This window comes from Pogona vitticeps, chromosome 2 (assembly GCF_051106095.1).
Source record: "Pogona vitticeps strain Pit_001003342236 chromosome 2, PviZW2.1, whole genome shotgun sequence".
In the NCBI taxonomy this organism is placed as follows: Eukaryota; Metazoa; Chordata; class Lepidosauria; order Squamata; family Agamidae; genus Pogona; species Pogona vitticeps.
Genome location: NC_135784.1, coordinates 195,559,879 through 195,572,150, shown reverse-complemented (window position 1 = coordinate 195,572,150; position 12,272 = coordinate 195,559,879). Strand labels below are relative to the sequence as shown.

The 12,272-nt window shown below is 42.1% G+C and overlaps 1 protein-coding gene and 1 long non-coding RNA gene across 2 annotated transcripts in view; one reads left to right on the top strand and one right to left on the bottom strand.

Moving 5' to 3' along the window:
* IGFBP7 (insulin like growth factor binding protein 7) overlaps nucleotides 1-12,272 on the bottom strand; it is a 36,578-nt gene that overhangs the window by 6,761 nt on the left and 17,545 nt on the right. Inside the window, exons 2-3 of the mRNA XM_072991849.2 lie at nucleotides 2,641-2,750; nucleotides 5-121 (exon numbers count right to left, since the gene is read on the bottom strand). Of these exons, the coding sequence (XP_072847950.2) occupies nucleotides 5-121; nucleotides 2,641-2,750 (227 nt within the window). The remainder of the gene's footprint in view (nucleotides 1-4; nucleotides 122-2,640; nucleotides 2,751-12,272) is intronic.
* Nucleotides 6,664-9,928, top strand: LOC140704773 (uncharacterized). Its single transcript, XR_012084191.2, has 2 exons — nucleotides 6,664-6,755; nucleotides 9,825-9,928. It is a non-coding gene; the product is annotated as an uncharacterized LOC140704773 (long non-coding RNA).

The following is a 12,272-nucleotide window of genomic DNA, read 5'->3' as shown; positions in this document are numbered from 1 at the left end:
TTACCAATACCCACCCTGTCACTTCATGTTTCTCCGGGCCACCACGAGTCTGGATAGCTAAATTCTCCCGATCTCCTGGAAGAAGTTCCATTCTTTGGACACCATACTGGCTCCTTGTTATCTGGCATATGAGAGAGAAAAAGATTAGGGTTGAAAGAATTAGTCCCTCCTCCCCTTGCTCAAAATAAATCTCTCGATTGTCTTGTATTTAATTTTGTTGCCTGCACAGGTCACATGCTTTAAATAAGTTCAAGTCTTATGGGCAGTATATGAGAGAACTTCTGCTGAGGAAAAAGTCCACCAGCGTAGCAACACAGGATCACTACCACCAGCAGAAGCATTGCCACTGCAAAAGTGGAGGGTGGGTTTTCTTCATGGAAACCACCATTTGCACAATATCAACTCTTGGGCATGCCGTGTGGCCCCATGTTATCATGCTGGCAGGATCTTCTGCTTTGCTTTAGTGGAAGCTCATTAGAAGACTGGCCAATGAGAAGACATTGTTAATGTTGAACAAAACCCAAAGAACTCCGAAATTAGCTCTATAAGCCCAGAGGACTTTACATAGGGTTTTGTTTTGCCTTAAACAGGAGCCTTTTTCTCCCCTTTAAAAAATATGTAAACAGATTTTTTTGTTTTGTTTTGTTGTTACTGTCGTTGCTGTTTTAAATAGATGAGTTTTGAAAGAAGTTCCTGAAAGATTGTATGGGGGAAAGTGCTAGCTGTTCAAACAGAAAATGTAAAATAATAACAACTGAATTAATATAAATCATCTTCATGATCCTAAGTGACTCTTTGAATCCTGTCCATTGACTAGAACTGCTGGCTAGCCCAGTGGTTTAGGTAGCCAGCTGCAGAGCCAGAGGTTGGGAGTTTGATTCTCCATAGTGCCTTCTTGACAGGGCGTGGACTCGATGATCCAGAAGGTTCATTCCAGTTCTAAGGTTATTATTATTATTAAATGATCATGCTGTTCTGATGTGGAGGAACAGACTACAATTTGTCCCCAAGGACCTCTGCACAGAGGAAGACAGACTGTGGCTTTCGGCCTTGAAAGTTACGTACAGTAAGTATCTGTCCCTCACTGTGCAAGTTAGGTACCAAGTGCATGGATAGTTCCAACACTGAAACAAATGGATGATCTGCTTCTCTCCTGTCCCTCCATGTGAAAGGACAGCCCATCAGGGCAAAGAAAAAGTTTCCCTTGCGGATATTTGCGATCAAGCAGGCTCATAAAGGAGTTAACATCTCTTCAGACATCCTGGTTCCAAATCATTTTAGGGTTTTAAAAGTTGATAAAACAGTATTTTGAATTGTGCTCAGAAATAAAATTGAAACCAGTGCAGTTGTTATAAGATAGGCGCAGCATCTTCCCAATGATGATTGGGATCTTTGTTGGAGCATTATGGACCATGTATTTTTTATATATATATACTGTATATAAAAACCTCACATGGTCCATATATATATTAATTGTCCTGTACAGACTGTGCAGTAGCCATCCAACCCAGAGGGAAATGGAGTTTTGTGTCCCCCCCAGGATACAGCTGCTAGCTGAACATCCAAGAACAGGGGTTCGTCCAAGAAAACTCCCAATTGCAAATCTGGATTTTCAAGAGGAGTGCTACCACACCCAAAAGGGGCGGAATCCTTATTTAAGGCAAAAGGGAAACCACAACGGACTGGACAGAAGTCAAGGAACAAGAACATTCCAGCATAAAAACGAAGCTTTCAGCCACTGCAATATGAGCCAAGTCCACTGAGTTTATCTAGTTCCACTCTCTAGCAGTACTGGATTCCTCTCCCCTTGCAGATGCTTCGTCCCTCACTTGGTTCCAGCAGGACTGTAGACAGCAGAACACAGTGGGAGACTGCTGGTGCTCCTGCCTCTTTAAATGTTTTCAGTGCCTCCGGGAATGGGCATGAGCTCACAGACAAGAGATTCTTTCATGCAGCTCCTCTTCCCCATGAAAGCCTAATATGGCAAAGTGCAACAGAGCTTGTTGTATAAGGATGAAGAGAAAAAAAAGCAGAGCTTGCAGAAAACTTAAGAGCTGGGGAAGGAGCTGGAGGGAAGACATGCTGAGAAACAAGGACAAAAACTACATCTTAAGTTTTCCTTGAAGATATAGCTGCACTGCTTTTGCAAATACTATAACTACTGTTGAAAACCAATCATAGAAATTTAAGTTATGCTTGGAGGGCTCTGAAAGAGTGTTTGCTTTGGCAATGTATTTAACATTCCCCAACTTGCCCTGTTTTGTTCTAACCCTCTCCCTTTTTTGTGTCCGGCATGCCTGTATGAGAACTTTTAAGCATGATTGATTGCTCAGAAATTATTCTTCCTACTGCCTACGATCCCCTATCACCTTCATCCGTCCCTCAAGATGTAATAATTATCTATTGTGCCATCACAAGGACAAGCACTGGTGGGGCAAACAGCACAATCGACAAGGAAATCCTACACAAGACCTGATGAAATGCATGTGAGGAGAGAACATTTGTGCTTAGGTTTGGATCCTATTCCTTTCCATGGGATTTTCCAAGGGAGATCACGGTAGCCTCTCTGTCATGACCTCCATTCCTTTCAGGTTGGCTTGCAGAAAACCTGCTGGTGGCCCATCTTCAACATGCACTGACCTTGTTCCAGGTGAGGACTGGGGTTGGAACTCCAATGACCTCACAACTCAGGAAAATCTGGGTCCCAGTGATGTTCCAAATGTCTTTTGGGGGTGTCACGATGGATGGTCCTACAAAGGAGAGAACCTTTTCAGAAGGCTGAGCAGCGCAAGCATTAATAGGACAAAGGCATCAAGGTGAGGGACTTTGAAATTAACAAATGTGCAAACTGATTAAACATGGAGATACACTGGGTATCATTTTATTATTGGTTAACCTGACCTTGTTCAACAAGAAACACAAATGCTCTAAGGATCCTGGAAAATATATGATTCTAGAGGCCAAATAGGCACAGATTCAGTTCTATGGGCCAAGCAGGGCCTTACACCTCTGTTTCTCTGCTGGTACTGTAGTTCATGGAAAAGAGCTGCTTTTGAAATGGAGGGTACTTTCAGAAGCAGCTAGTAAGATGGGTTGTTGGGGGGTTGAGGCTTGTCTTTAAAAATATTTAAAGACAAAAATATTAGGACAGGCCCAAGCCCTTGGGTTAACTTTAGTATGGTCTTTAGGGTGTGAGTTCTATGTTGTAATGATGCTTGAATAGATACTATTCTTTCCCACTATGCACAGACAGAATGGGATGACTAATCTCAACAGAACCAAGGGTCGTTCTTCAAGTCTGCTAGCAGCCTAAGGAAGACAAGTGGCTGGGGCTAAAGGGGAAGAGTGGAACTATTTTGCATATTTTTATATTTTTATTTTGTTTTTAATGGACTGACGATGTACTGTAAAGATAGCAATAACAAATTTCTGTTATCCGACTAGACAGGTAAATTGGAGTAGGCTGGATCAGTCTAAATAGGGTTGCTTACGGTCGCATAGAGGTTCCGTATGGAATTTACTGCAATCCTTCCACCGACATGCAAAGATTGGGTGGTTTTGGGTCAGGAAACCACTCTGCACCTCAAGAAACCCTATCGGTTCCACCTCCTTTTAAAGAGGAAGAAAATAAAACAAAAAAGATTTCCCTTCTTGTTCCTTCCTCCTCCTTGGATGCAATTAAACATTTTTAAAAAATACTGTAAATACAGTAGTGCATCAGTGCTGCCCTACAAAGCTTTTAAAAAAAAACCAACCTTGTTTCCTCTTTGGAGGAGCAAAGGAAACTTTCACTTTCACAATACTGTTCAGCAACTTAAGCCGTCCACTTTGGTTTGATCCCAGCAATTACAAGTGCTGGAATGGAACCAAAACGGAGCAACCCTAACCGCACCAAAAAAAAAAAAAGAGTAGTCTCTGCCACAGAACCAGAAAGGTGCAGGTAGGTGTGCATCAGGGATCGGGAAAAGGAGCAAACCAATCCATCCTCAGATCAAGCATCAGGACAAATCCTCATCTAGTTGCACCCTAAGAAGTTTTTTTAATGAAAAAAAGCCACTGTACCCTCTCATGGTTAAATAAAAAAATTGGGTAATGATGGGGCCCTCAAAAGTGCTGGGAACCCTTAAAACATGGCAAAATTTCCCCCCCAAACTCCCTACAGACTGAGCTAACAGAGAGCTTTTCACAAAACAAGTTTTTGAGAGTTTTTAGTATTTTCTAGGGTAGGTGGCAGCTGGTCCCCATCCCCTGGGGTGGTGGTGGAAAGAGATGCAGCTCATAGGCCACATATTATCCAATCCTGAACTAGAGCCACAGCTGGCCAACAATAAATATATTTGTAAGTAATTCAGCATCAGAATTCTCTTTTATCTGCTGTCAGGTAAGAGTAATGAGTCGGCCAAATGCAACATTCAAACAAATGAAAAGTAACTCTTATGTTGGCTCAGAAAAAGGAGTGAGCGAGCGGAGAAGCATGAGGTGATATTATGTAAAGCTAGGATCCAAAGGGCTTTGCAGCTCCCCCCTGCCCTCTCAACAGGCTCAGTAATTGAGGGAGGTGGGTGTGATGGAGTGTGCCCCCTTATCTTTTCTGATATCTGAAAAATAAACCCAAGATGGTCTTCTCTGGGCCCCAGCCACAGGATGTGTCTGAAGCAAGAATAATCCTACAAACAATCATTTTGATCTAGAGAAGCCAGTTGGATAGTCCATCAATGGCACTGGAGTTTTCCTCTTTATGCCACAGACCTCCACGAAAAGCCACTCCAGGGGACTGAGCACCCCTCCAGAAACAGGAGAAAATTAGAGAAACAGGCAGAAAAGTTCTCAGTGGCAAACAAGACTTTGGATGTCAGACAATGGGATGTGTAACATGCTGGCTTTGCTGAAAAATACAAAGTTGCCCTTAAGGCATCAGCTTTAAAAGGTCAAAATTATGAAGGGAACATTCAGTTCAACAACAGCCTCATCTGCAAAGTCTTGATCACAAGCATGTAATTATTAGAAAAACCATCAAAACCCAATGCACCAATACCATCATTTCCCCAAAGCACTGACTACTGACAGTGAACAGTTAATACCTCGTAGTCATTCATTGTAAAGAAGCTATCATGTCCCGTCTGACTTTCCCTATTAAGCGAAGTCCCTGTAATTTGTTTCAGGGAGATATAGTGTATAATCTGAATGTAAACACACAGGCATCAGCCTATATTCAAAGAGTCTTTCTTTCAACCAGCTGCTGTTCAGGAAATATCCCACCGTTTAGTTATTCATGTAGCTAATTTTTTTAAAAAATATATTATTTATATGCTGCCTTTCTCCCCACAGGGGACCCAAGGCGGCTCACAACCGCACACTATACAACCTCGAACAGTTTTAAAACAACAATTGAACAAATATCAAGATTAAAAACAATTTTAAAAACATTTTAAACACATTTAAAAATCTCTTACGTTTAAGAAACAAGGCATTACTGTGACACAATTGTTTAAGAGCTGGCCTGAAAACAAAAGGTCTTTACCTGATGATGGAAGGAGAGGACAAGGAGTGAACCCTTCTTCCTCTCCTTTAAAGTTTCAAAACCCAAACCAGACCCCCAGGCGTCCAAGCAGTCTTTAGCTCTTGGGCACCATGGACCTGTTATCCCCCAGTCCTGGGTGGCTGATATTCTGTACAAGTAGGACAACATTCGGTGTCTTAGCAGTATTTGCAAGCACACTAGAGATAATGCTCATATCACTTTCTAGGATGTCAGAAGGAGAAGGTCTCTCTCTGCCTAAAACCTGGGACCCAAAGCCACTAGCACTTGATGTGTGTGTGTGTGTGTGGGGGGGGGATATTGTTTCTTCAGTCTACACTGTTAACTTCAACCAAATTGTAGGATGGGGAGAGTAAGTATGAGCAGCTGTTTCCTGTTTGCAAATGCTTCAGGTCCCTTTGATGTAATCTCTGATATCACCTCCCTCTGCATGCTCATTTTTGGCACAAAGGAGGAGACCAACATGGCTTTTAGAAGCATTAATGGACACAGAGGTTTGCTGCTCATTAAAAAAAAAGAGAGTAAGAGATTGCATATTCTCACAAAGGAACATCAGGTTTCCATTTTGATTCTATTCCTGGGGAAAAGAGATTTCTCTCATCAAAAGCTACAGTAAAATATGATAATACATGACTATTCCCCATGCCTTCAGGTTAAAAATATACTGTACATTGAGCCCTAGGAATAATAACACCCTATAAATATCCTGCTCCAAAGCTTTATGTAGCATAAGACACACTGCTGTTCTTCGTACTGTGGGTCTCATTACAGAGCCTCTTGCTCTGGCGAGCCGAAATGCAATAGGCTGTGACCCTTTGTTCCCATTTGCTCGGATCTGTTTCAGCACGGAAGAGGAAGTCTTATCCCAGAGGGAGCATAATTGCCATGGGAAGAGGCAGACCTTCAGGCGGCTCCAACTCTTTCCATGAAGAAGTACTGCCAACCCCATCAGGCATCCAAAAACCATGAGTCAGGCAGTCCCAGACAGAGGCTGCCCTGGAGACATGAGGCTTTACCAAAAAACGCACAAGATTGTCCGCTGTTTTCTCCTTCGCTTTGGAGAGGGAAAGGCAGCTGCCCATCTCAGAAGTGCCTGTAGCCTCCTCAGTGCAATTATGCTTAGGAGAAGAACCTTCATCCTAATCTTAAGCTTCACCTGCTACTGAAGACCCAGCTGGCCCAAGAAAGGCCAGTGCTGCTGGGGGAAAAAAAAAAGGTATGAATGGTTCCACCTTCATCTGACATATACTTATGAATTGGGAGGTCAGGGAGCTCACAGTCCACAACCGTCCTCTTCTCTTGCGGCAATTCCTGCTCATGTTAATAAGGCAGATCAGGAGAATCTCCCAGCGGATTTTTCCTCTGCAGGCCGGATTTATCGGCTCTCCAGTCCAAGGCAGCTGCCTCTCTTTCCCTCATGGGAAACCTGGCTCTGATTCCAGAGCCAGCTGAAATTTCTCTTCCAGCTGTACAGTGTATACAAACATTTCTGGGAAGCCTGATGCTCTGTTTTCCTTAAAGTTGTTTTGCGTTTGTATTTGTTGCCAGTGAACTGAGTTGTGTACAAATGCCGTCAAGTTCTGTGAAATCCCATCACACAGGCAGACAATGGTCTCAAGTTTAGCCCCTGCCATTGCAAAGGATGTCAGGTAAGGGGAAGGCCTTTCTCTGCCTGAGACCTGGGACCCAAACCCACTAGCACTTGATGTGGATGATGGGCAAACGTCCGGTTAAAGACGAGAGAGAAACTGGTATAGTCTGCATTGCAATATGAACGAATCAGCGCATGTCTCCCGAACATAAACAGTATACCTCCCACCACCACAAAATGGTGGTGGGAAGTATATATTATCCTTCAGTTTTTATATGGTCTCCACATTTTGTGACAAAGTTTTCCAATGAAAAATGAGTACTATAGAAGAAGTGTAAAAAAAGGGGGGTGGTATGGTTTTTCATGCAGGAATTTAGATAAAAATTAAAAAAATTAAAAGGAAATTAATGTAGAAATGTGTTGTTCAACAAGTCTGGATGCTGTACGTAGAAACCAAAACAAAGAAATGCATCCACATTCCTTGATCTGGGCCTTACATTTGCAGAAATAAGGGAAGTCCAAATACATAAAAATATTTGCATTGTCCATTGCATTGATATATTATTAATAAGTCTGGACTAATGATTTGTCCAAATCTCAATTTTCCTGTGTTGCTTAATGAAGCCAATTCTTATCTTCTCTTCCAAATGCTCTAATTTATTAAAGATATGGAGCACGTATTCAGTCACTACTCAGATGGTGCACTTTCCCTGGTACCTGCCCCTTTAAATTTTTTTTTTAAAATCTATGATGGCCACGTGAGAACATAATGCTGTCAGACCTCAGTGCAGACAGGCTTTTAGGCTGCTGGTGCCCAGATACATAGAAATCGGTGATCATCCCAAAGAGGCAAATGCAGACATAATCAGTGCAAAAGCAAAGTCAGATTCTGGAGGAGGCAGATCAGGATGTGAGAAACCATGGAAAGGAACCAGGGGAAGGCTTTGCCCACAGGGAAGAGACAGTGTTGCAAGGCACCTTGAATGTGTGGTGATATTCTTAGTGGTGGCAACTTGGAATCCTGTGTCACATTAAAGAGGAAGATGTCTTATTTGGGGACATGATGTCATGGACGGAAAGCCATTTCCTCCAGACAGAAAAGCTTAAGCAACGTGGAACATATTAGTTTTTAAGGTGCCGGAAGACTCTTTATTATTTTTGTTGGGACCGACTGACACAACTACCCCTTGTCTTCAGAATTTTCTCAGTGGCAAGTGAGAGATTTTTAGCCTCCGGTCTAGCAATACCGGTCCCTGGCAAACGTGGCTAATGGGATCAGTTCTGAAATCCTCTGCATTTCCATCACAAAGCTGCCTGGAATGTTTGCAGGGGAGGCAGAATGCTAGTGGCACGGGAAGTACATGCCAGACCTTGCCTGCTTAATGCCCAGGTCTGGCATCCTGCTGAATGCCAGCAGACTGGAAAGCCCCAACTGCACAATAAATCTGTGTGAATAATCTCCCTGCTTGGTGTTTTTGAAGTGCAAGTCCCCATTGGAACAGATGGGATTTCCAATTTCATAGGCTATTGGGTATGTCCAGAACACGGCCGAACAGCCCGAAAAACCTACAACAACTATTAGGTATCTCCTTGTGTTAGTGGTGAAAAGATCACACCACTTGCAGCACAGTCTGTTGCACAATGCACATGTGGTTTTACTGAACTGGATACTGGCACAAATTTAAATCACATACTCCTGGTATCTCACCGCTTGACTGAATGGCTAGAAGTGTCATTTTTCTGCATTCAGCTTCCTCTTCAGCATTTCACTAGAGCAGACACACTGAATCAGTGGAACTTAGAGAGATGTTGACTCACCATATTCCCACCAAGTCAATGGGCTGAGTCTAGTTACAACTAACTATACTAACCAACACTATCACAGCCAATGACTTAAATCATTACATAGGGGAAAGATGCACCTTGACTCTACTCTGGGCATGAATGCTTGGCGCACCACCTGGTGGAGAGCCATGTTTTTGCACACTACAGTTGGTGAGGTTAATTATTAAGTACTGTACTACAGGAGAATCAGGGTGCCCTAAATGCACCAGATGTTCCCGCTTGTATCTGTGAAATATTTTAGATTTTAAAATTATTTTGTTTATTTATTATTTATTATTTTCCTTTGATCTTGCACAGAGTTCTTTGTTTTCAGGAATTTAGACACAGGGTTCCAACAAATACTGAAAAGATAGTAGTTACCAAGGTAACATCCCCTTCAATGCTCTTAAGCCACTTTTGATTTACCTTGTAGCATTTGTGAAATATTTTAGACAGCTGAGCAGAGGTTTAAACTTTAAAGCAACATATTAACAGGTAATAGTGCTACCTGTAATACATTGCTTTGGAGGACAACAAGCCCTTAGTACGGTAAAGCTGTGTCTCCCCTATGTAATGGGTACAATTCAGTTATTACTTTTTCTCATTGCTTTTTCAGGACAAAAAGTTCTGACTGCAATTTTTAAGGGATTTTGTTTTTAAATTTTAGGCCATGCCATTTTCTTAAGATGGATATCTTCCAAGATATGAAATGAAACAATAATGCAGGAAGCAATGACTCACTTACTTAAGGGAAGGGGTTTCAAAATAAGCTAAAACAAATTACTTTTACAAAGTGACTTTAATCCCTGGAGCTAAAGACATCTCTTTACCAATCATGGGCTTTTGACTTTTCCCCCTTTTTGTAATCAGGAAGAAGAACACAAGCAACTGAAGAGTTTTCCCGAGGCAGAAAGGAATCCAGACTGGCTGGGACCCTCTGGGAAACTCAAATTTTCATGTTCATAGGCTGGGAAACCAAGAATTTCTCAGGATTCTGCACTGGAAACAACTGACTTTTGCATGACACTTGTACCTTCTGTCCTAGACTTTCTGCATACTTCTTTAGCTCTCCTATTAAAAAGACACCTATCCATATGTCTTCGGTAATAGTTGAAGAGCAATGTGATGCACTGTTAAGCCAAGCATATAGTAAATTCTGGTTTGCAAATGCGTGCAAAACTAATTTCCAGTTGGACACATCCTGGCAAGCTACCTTCTATGTAACTGTTTTAGGGGTACAGGTTCTCTTGCCTTTCTGTTTCAGAATAACCAAAAGATGACACCAGGCCCGTTTGTCACCACAAAAGGCATGTTAGTCAAGATTCTCTTTTTGCCCAACTATCAAAGAGCCCTGTTCTCCTTGTACCTTACTCACTTTTAAAAACAACACCTCATAATTTTGCTATGTCTCCTATAAGGTTCTCTTAGAGACCTGAGCTGTTCAGGTGTAACTGAAGTTAGGAATCTGGTTTTGAACCATGAGTCTTCATGTTGAAAGCAGAAACTCAAAGTAACAGCTCAGGGGATTTGGGCCATGACTGAAACAACAAAGGCATCCTCAACTACCCATTAATTCCTCCTAACTGTTCCGCTAAGTAAGTTTTTTTTGCAACTTCAAATCGTTGTGCTTCTCTTATGTTTTTATGTGTGAGTTCTGTGCTGTCAAGTTGGAACTGACTTATAGAAAGCTTAATACAGCTTTCAAGGTAAATGAGATATTTAAGGAGTGGTTTTATCAGTGTCACAGTGGGTTTCCATGGACATGTGGGGATTCAAACTGAGGTTTTCTGAGTCTTAGCATGTCACCATATTCTGTATACAGTCAAAAATACAGTACAATCTGTCCCCCGTCCAGCTCCTTGATTTTGCTGGTTTTGGGACTGCCTCTTTGCCTCGGGCTGCTGAACAATGTATACTGTGTAATGTACATACAGTAATTTTAAAATAAATTAAAGTAAAATAAACCAGTCAACCGAGAACAGATAGTTAAGATCAGCTTTGGGTAGCTAAAGCTATTGCCAGAACTGAGGCAATAGGCAGAGTAATCAAAGAGCCTGGAGAGAAAACTTGTGATTGGCTGAAGTAAAAACACAATGCAGAGCCACGCCATTAACCATGGAAAGGCCTGCTTGCTCTCCTCATTCTCCACATAACCTGCAGTGGAGTCAAGAGCACCATCTTCAAAACCAGTTGCAAGTCCATATGCGGAAAAAAGGAAGCCATGAGAGCTTCAAGTTGAAGGAAACACTGCATTATATCCTAGGGATGACACTGGGATATACGGCTAGTCTAGATCAGCCCCTTATTTCAGACTGAGAGAAATAGAGGAATCAGCGCTGCTTTTGAAAGTCCGTGCAAAGACAGGATGATTGAGTAAATGGTCATGGTAAAATAATCAGTATGTACTCTTTGTTAATTATTTAGCCAACACAAGAAATTTAGAGAAGTCATGAGAAATTATAAGAGGAAAGTACAAATAAGGGAGGTGCCCTACTATACTGGCAAGAAGACTGAGCGAGTAGGCCTAGGTAAGAAGGAAGGATCTTAATAAGTCAGTTAGAATGACTGCATGGAGGTTAGGAAAAGGGAACATATACCAAATAAGGATAGGAATAAGTAAGAGCCTGGGGTCCAAGTAAAGAGAGGAGTGGGAGATGTAAACAGAGGCGGGACTTCCTGTGATAAGTTTAGGCGCACTGGATAGGCTGTACACCTTGGAGTACCTAACCAATGGGGAAACAAGGGAGGGACCATGCGGCCAGGAATAGATGATAAATATCATGTGACCTGTATTGATGGGTGTGCCTACCCAGTTAGGACATCTGCTTTTGCAAAAGTGCTTTTCAATAAAGGAGAGCTGCTTGTATTTGCAGTTGTCTGGTTACTGCATTTAAGTAACAAGGGGTGAGGTATTTCTCGCAAGACTCTCAGGGACATGGAAGGGGAACATGTATCCTTCAAGACTTTGTTTGACTACGACTCCTGTCAGCTCTCACTATTGGCTACCCTAGCAAGGGCTGATGGGGAGGTGCATTGAACCATGTACAGGGAATCTCCCAGGGAAAAGAGCACTTTCAATAGTTTTGTCACTTTCACAGTATGGCCAGGAGGTGCTCGCACTCTTATTAATGTTGTCTCAACATTAAAATAAACCACTGTTCTGCTTTTAATCTGGGGAAAAAAACAATACTAAACTAGAAATTTAAAATGTACTTAAAAGCTAGTTGATGGAAGGGTCATTTCCGCACTAAGAACACATCCAGACAGGCGTACAGCACGCTATTTGGATCGCTTTTGGTGCTGTTTGGTTTGAATCAA